Source organism: Propithecus coquereli, unplaced genomic scaffold (assembly GCF_000956105.1).
Source record: "Propithecus coquereli isolate 6110/MARCELLA unplaced genomic scaffold, Pcoq_1.0 Scaffold241, whole genome shotgun sequence".
Classification (NCBI taxonomy): Eukaryota; Metazoa; Chordata; class Mammalia; order Primates; family Indriidae; genus Propithecus; species Propithecus coquereli.
The window spans coordinates 46,972-54,687 of NW_012147964.1; the positions used below are offsets into that span (position 1 = coordinate 46,972).

General features: G+C 44.4%; 1 protein-coding gene across 1 annotated transcript; it reads right to left on the reverse strand.

The window, feature by feature from the left end:
• Positions 1–303: 303 nt before the first annotated feature.
• Positions 304–1,245, reverse strand: LOC105811915 (olfactory receptor 24). Its single transcript, XM_012646209.1, has one exon. The coding sequence runs from the start codon at positions 1,243–1,245 to the stop codon at positions 304–306; it is 942 nt and encodes a 313-aa protein (XP_012501663.1).
• Positions 1,246–7,716: the final 6,471 nt, after the last annotated feature.

The following is a 7,716-nucleotide window of genomic DNA, read 5'->3' on the forward strand; positions in this document are numbered from 1 at the left end:
GTCTCAAGTTAACTGCCTGGCTCTTAGGAGGAAGGTCAAACTGTCAGGTGGGTTCTAAAACCCTTCTCTGCCTAGCATTCCTCAAATATTTCACCATCCTTAGATTTTTCTAGACAGCAGGAGACATACTCAGAAGCATCCTTACTGCTTCTAGCATTTGGAGAAACAGTTCCAAGGCCATCCTGACATCGCCTTTTAAACTTCTGCCATTCAAAATCCAAAGTGACGACTCTTCCAATGTTAGCCCGAGACCCCTGGATGTTTAGATTCTACTCCCTGGAGGTTCCCCCAGCGACCTGGAGGTCAGGAAGAGGAGGCGATCTTTCTGTTGACAAGCTTCCTCAGGGCTCTCTTCAGGTCTCTGTTCCGAAGGCTGTAGATAAAGGGGTTCAGCATGGGGGTGACCGCCGTGTACATGACGGCGCTGGCTTTCTCCTTCACGGCGCTGCGGACGGAAGAGGGACAAAGATAGACCCCGATGGTGGTCCCGTAGAAGAGGGCAACCACAGACAGGTGGGAGCTGCAGGTGGAGAAGGCTTTCTTCCTGCCGTCTGCAGAGGGGACCTTCAGCACGGCCATGACGATGCGAGCGTAGGAGGCCAAAATGCAGAGGAAGGGTGTGGCTATCACCATCACCGCCACGACGAGCACGAAGACCCTATTCACCGTCGCGTCCGTGCACGAGAGTCGGAGAAGGGGAGTGAGGTCGCAGAAGTAGTGGGGCAGCTCGTTGCTGCCACAGAAAACCAGGCGGGCCATCAGGAGGATGTGGGTGAAGGAGATAAAACAAGAAAACACCCACGGACCGCCGGCCAGCAGCCCGCAGAGGCCCGGGCTCATGATGGTGGCATAGTGCAGGGGGTGGCAGATGGCCACGAACCTATCGTAAGCCATCACGGCGATTAAGACGCTGTCCATGATGCCAAAGAAGTGGAAAAAGTACATCTGGGTCAGGCAGCAAGCATAAGAGATGGACTTACTTCTGGTTTGGATGTTCATGAGCATCTTGGGGACAGTGTCAGTGGCCAAGCAGAAGTCAACCAAGGAGAGGTTGGCCAGGAAGAAATACATCGGCGTGTGGAGCTGGGGGTCTGTGCTGATGGCCAGGATGATCAACAAGTTCCCCACCACCGTGACCAGGTACATGCAGAGGAACAGGGAAAAGAGAAGGGTCTCTTGCGCTGGCTTTTCTGAAAGTCCAAGGAGGATGAATTCGGATGTGCTGGTTTGGTTCCTTGATTCCATGGGTGTGGTTCCTCTGGAAGTATTGAAAGCGGGAAGTTGGCCCAGTGTGGTGGCTCACGCCTGCAATCCTAGCACTCTGGGAGGCCGAGGTGGGAGGATCACCTAAGCCCAGGAGTTCGAGGCCAGCCTGAGCCAAGAGTAAGACCCTGGTCTCTACTAAAAATAGAAAAAATTAACCAGGTGTGCTGGTGCGCACCTGTAGTCCCAGCTACTTGGGAAGCTGAGCAGGAGGATTGCTTGAGCCCAGATGTTCAAGACCAGCCTGGACAAAATAGCAAGACTTTGTTCTCAAATAAATTAATAAATAATATAGCACCTCTTTTATACTCCTGGATAGAGCTGGAACGCATTCTACTAAGTGAGGTATCCCAAGAATGGAAAGACAAGCACCACATGTACTCACCATCAAATTGGTATTAACTGATCAACACATAAATGCACATATAAGAATAACATCTATTGGATGTTGGGCAGGGGGGAGGGGGGAGAGGGGAGGAGGGAGGAGGGGACGGGTATTTGCATACACAAAGAGTGCAATGCGCACCACCCGAAGGATGGACATATTTGAAACTCGGACTTGGGGGGGAGGTGGGGGGCAAGGGCAACATATGTAACCTAAACATCTGTACCCCCATAATATGCTGAAATAAAAAAAGACCCCCCGCAAAATAAATAAATAAATAAATAACTTCGTAACGTTAATCAGAGTATGTAAACAAGGCAGATTAAAATACTGGCAACAGTGATATATAAGAAGCAGAATTAGAATGAAAAAGCAAGGTTCTTATATCGATTTGCAGAAAAATAGATCTATTGAGTATTTTGGACTTCCTACATCGAGCATACATGATAAAGTTCAGAGGTAACCACTAAAGTGGTGGACATGGACGGTATACATTTTATATTGGTAGTCAGGGGTACCACAGAAATAAAGAGATTTTGGTCAAACCACTTGAAGTCAGGAATGGAGATTAAAAAGAAGCAAAGAGATAAAAATCTCTTGGCATGCCGTCTCAGGGTTTATGCACACCCTAAAGTCCAAGATAAGAGCTGGTTGGGCGGTGTAAAGGCAATTGATTATGTGTAATCTGAACGTTTGTACCACCAGCCTTTTTGACAGAGTGAGACCCTGTCTCTAAAAAAAAACATCAAATGAAAGTAGATGGGCAGCATTAACCCAACCAGTCCAAATCTATACCGTGTACTCCTAATCTCTGTATTTCATGAATTATGAGTGAACTAATGAATTCACAGTTTAGTGAGGGAGAAGGACTCTAAGACACATGTGTCAGATTATGGGGAAACGGCCTTAATAGAGATTCATTCTGGGGATTCTAAGAGCACTCAGAAAACATATTACGTCAGGCGGTGATTTCCGGAAAATCTGGTATCTACGCAATAGCCCTCAGTTGCTCACACTTGCCCTCTGAACAAAATTTGAACCAATGTTTACCTGCACCTCAAAAAATCTCCTGCATCTTTTTTTTTGCAAATCTGTACTTATTTTAGCTACCAACAACGCTCCTACAGGTCTATTTTACTCCAGCTATTTTGGGGTGATATGCTGGGACCCCTCAAAACCTATGCTTTCCTGCTACTTTCTGTGTCCATCTTTCTACACGTTCTATAATAGTTAATAAAATCCCAATATGTGCCAAATGCTGTCCTAGACACTCTACATAAATGACATGTCATCCTAATAACAAACAGTGAGACAAGGTTACAGATGAGATGTCTGAGGCTGTGAGAGGAGCTAGGATGTGCTCAGGCTCCCACCAATATTAAGTGGTCGGGCTGGGTTCCAAACGTACATCCCCCTGAGTCCAAAGCTCACAGCCTTTCCACGGAGCCAGGATGCCTCTCTGTAGCCTCTCTTTCTGGAGTTTCTTGCCCCCTCACCATCCCCCTAACCAAACCTCCCCTCTACAGCGGGCAGAGGGCACTACATGTCAGAGGTAGTTTCTTATTCTATGTCCTGACATCACATTAGAGGTTCATGCCGCCCTATGGCGCTGACACCATCCTGATGGTGATACCTCGTGGTATCATCATCCAACACAAAGAGTGAGAAGTTTAAACTACAGACAGAACCACCCTATAATTCAGCAATCCCACTAATGGGGCACTGATCCAAAGGAAGGGAAACCAGTATATTGAAGAGATGTCTCTTCTTTTGTGTTTATTGCAGCAGTATTCAGTATAGACAAGACATGGGCTCCACCTAGATGTCCAACAACAGATGAATGGATAATGAAAATGTGGTGGAGATACACCATGGATACTATTCAGCTGCAAAAAAAGGATACGAAATTAGAGCTAGATGAGAGGAATAAATTCTAGTGTTCTATGCCACTGCAGGACGACTACAGTTAACAATAATATGTTAACAGAGTTTCAAATGGCTAGAAAGAAGATACTGAATGTTCCCAACACAAAGATACGATAAATATTTGAGATATTGAATAAGCTAATTACTCTGATCTGGTCACTACACATTGCATGTATTTGAACATCCCTATGTAACCCATTGAAAATGTGCAGTTATTATGTCAAAAAAATTTTGAAAAGAGTCGGAATTTTTTTTTAATATCCCACGAGAAGCTATTGAATGCCCCACGACCCATGAATTGATCTCAGACAATATCCTGCCTGACACCTAAACTTTCACTGACTTATTCTGTCATTCCTCATCCTTCCACAGCTCTTGAGGAAAGTTTGAGTCTCAGGAACGGGATGATTCGTGTGTTCCCTTAATCCTGATAAGGCTCAGCTCAGGGAAACACCATTCCTATCCCATCTGGACCTCCGGACTCTATATCTAAGTTCTCTTAGCCTGAAGACATCAGACATCTCCAAGGGCTTAGGAGACCCAACTATGAGAATAATAAACCAACCTTCTGCCTACAGAAGTGTTGGGGGAACCCCTCTGTCCCTCAGGCACTCAAGTTGGCTTGGAAAAGAAGGTCCAGTTGCTAAGAAGAATGGTGCTAAAAAATCATGTTTGGCCGGGCGCGGTGGCTCATGCCTGTAATCCCAGCACTCTGGGAGGCCGAGGCAGGAGGATTGCTTGAGGTCAGGAGTTTGAGACCAGCCTGAGCAAGAGTCAGACCCTCATCTCTACCAAAAATAGAAAAATTAGACATGCATCGTGGTGTGCACCTGTGGTCCCAGCTGCTCAGGAGGCTGAGGCAGGAGGATCGCTTGACCCCAGGAGTTTGAGGTTGCAGTCAGCTGTGATGATGCCACTGCACTCTAGCCAGGGCAACAGAGGGAGACTCTGTCTCAAAAAAAGAAAAAAATCATGGTGTTCAGAAAAGGTTTGGTGGCATCACGACTTGACCAAGTTGAGCTAAGATGTATAAGAATAGCCATTGAATTTTGGGCTAAGAAGTGGGTACTGATTTGGCCAGATAGATTCTTCCAGGGTCTCTGGGATCACAGAACTTGCCCCTCACTAATTCTGCAAACATTTGTTCAGCCTTTCCCACCCCACCCTCCAGGTCACTTACTGGGCTATCTTTTTTTCTCCTGACACCATCACTCAGGCATGACTTCAACTGACTCAGTTTCCTTCCTTGGGATAGACAGGAAGGATGCTGACTCTGCCTCCAGGAAAGTACCAGGTGATGAAGGTAGATCTTTGGGCCAGACTGATGCCTCACAGAAGCACAGGCAAGGTGTCCTCCTGGCCCAGAGAAGAAAAGCTAGGGTGGGGGATACATTGTAGGAACTGAGGGAATATTTACAATTCGGGACCAATGAGAAGTCAATTCCCAAGGCTCCTTGTTAGACAAATTGTCCAATTTCACCTCTATTCCCTGAATAGTTCGGTTTCCTGTGGGGACTGGGACATGGCAGTAAGAAGGCTGTATGGACCATTTTAGGTCTTTTCGAGGCAACAAAGCAACTTAGGGATCCGTTGCATGTTTCCCAACTGTCTCCGTTGCCCTCTCTCCTCTGGGAACAAACTCTCTTTGTCTCCTAAACTCTGTCTTTTCAAGGCCTTCTCATATTGGAAGACCCCATTCTTATCTGAAGCCAGAATTCCTCAGCACGTAAATAACCAAAAAGCAGTCTAGATATCTCCCTACATTCAGCCAGCAATGTGTCACCAAGAAACAAGGCTGATTCCACTGAACCTACACAGGCAACTTTCTGCAAATGGCACCATGGCTTCCTTCCGGTTCTGCAAAGAGATGAACTAGACTCTACCCAGATGGCTGTGCACAGAGAGAGTGGTCGCTGACCCAGATTCTCACTGAGGGTTCTTGGTACCATGGTGCCACCGTTACAAGTCTCTACCTTTGCATTTTTAGGGATTCATTTGTATGAGGTCACGCCCAGATTACCGGGTTATGTGTCTACTCAATAAACACTCATGGATCTGATGGCTACATTAAGGACCCGTTTTTAAAAGCCATTAGTTACGTAACTGCCCCAATATAGATACAAGTAAAGAGCATAAGTTCTAGGTCGAGCCGTATGAAATTGCCAGTATTCTATCATTTTTGGCCAAAAAATTTGGCTATTTTTTTACATGTCTCAGTTTAATACATTGAAATCCTGTGTAACTCATCCCTCAGCTTCAACAATTATCAAATCAAGGTCTTGTTTCGTCAATATTCTACCTACCTTAACTTATTCCCCAGGGTCATTCCAGAACAAATTCTACATATCGCATGATTGTGGAATGTTTCTAAAAAAGTAAAACCTCTTTTCTTCTTCTTACTTTTTTTTTTAAAAGACAGTGTCATGCTCTGTCACCCAGGCTGCAGTGCAGTGGCACGATCCTAGTTCACTGTAACCTCCAACTCCTGGGCTCAAGTGATCCTCAGCCTCCCCAGTAGTTGGGACTACAGGCTTGGGCCACCACGCCCAGCTAATTTTTTCTATTTTTAGTAGAGATGGGGTCTTGCTCTTGCTCAGGCTGGTCTTGAAGTCCTGGTCTCAAGAGATCCTTCCACCTTGGACTCCAAGAGCGCTAGGATTACAGGCATGAGCCACTGAGCCTAGATTCAATTTTTTTTTAATCTTTATGTTTCTATTCCCTTTTGTTTGTCCCCCTTGAAATTCATTTGTTGAAGGAATGGTCTAGATTTGCCTGGTTGCTTTTGTTTGTCATCGTTTGACACTTGTCTCTTTTAATTGTAATTGTACAATTAACGTCTAGATCTAGATCCTGGATTAGCTTTAGGATTGAGTTTTGAGGGGAAAAGATACCCCATAGATTGTGTTGTGGACTTTCCTCAATAACTGGCGTTTTCTGTTGTCCCTTTTCTTGTGACAGTACCAGCCACTGAGGATCCCAGCCTTGATTCATAATTTCATGATGGATTGCAAAATGAGGATATTCTAGGAAACTTTCACGTATTGGCTGGAATATTTCTACAAAAAGAAACCTCTGATTATCCTTAGGGACTGTTGGTATAGGAAAGTTAGCGTGAATGCGATAAATTCTTTTATTTATTGGCTTTCAAAATAATGATGTGGTTCCCTAGCATCCCCCAAGGTGATCAGTGAGGGAGTTTCCTTTCTCTTTTTTAAACCATCATTATAAATACGTGGATTTTTAACATTTTTACTCTTTCTCCATGACAGTTATTATTCCTGTTGATGTTAATATTGCCTGATATGTTGTCAGTAAGAGTCTTCCAAGTTGGCCCCTGAATCCTTTTGACATGACATCGACAGGCTTTGTTAGTGATATCTGCCACTACAAGGTATCCTGGGCTCATCTAGAATATCTTCTGTCTCAGACCAGGCAGTATTCATTTCTCCAAGAGCTCTAGATCCTGGAAAAATGAGATGTCAAATCACAAAATTTGGGTCCCAGTTGTATTTCGTGTTTTTGGTTGGCCATTATTTGTAGATGTGGTCTCTCTCTTCTTATAAGGACATTAATCTCATCTTGCCGTGGGGAGGGGTCCCACCTGTCACGAATTCATCTAAGTGTAATTATCTCCTAAAGGCCCCATCTCCATATACCATCACATTGGAGATTAAGGCTTCAACATATGAATTTTGGGGACGACAAAAACATTCAGTCCATAACATTGTCCAAGGTTACACATATTTTTAATTTTAATGGATACTGCCAAATTGTTTCCCAAAACAGCTATAAAAATTCTTACCAGGAATATCTTAGAGTTACATTTTTCCAGCAGTGAGTCTCCAGAGTCTAACTTCTGGCAATCTGATAGAATTGGAATAGAATCTCCAAACAGAATCTCTATTGTTGTTTAAATTTGCATTTGCTGATTACTGCGGTTGACTATCTTTTCATGTTTATTGCCATTTGTATTTTCTCTTGTGTGAGCAGTCTATTGTTTTTGTCCATTTTTCTAGAGGGCAGTGTGAGTTGAATGGTGGCCCCCAAAAAACATATGTCCACATCCTAACCTCTGGAACCTGTGAATTTGACTTTATTTGGGAAAAAGGTCATTAAAGATGTCATTAAGTTGCAAAGATATG

What these genes read in the sequence shown, in the direction of transcription:
- LOC105811915 (XM_012646209.1), bottom strand. Translation starts at nt 1,245, where the DNA reads ATGGAATCAAGGAACCAAACCAGCACATCCGAATTCATCCTCCTTGGA.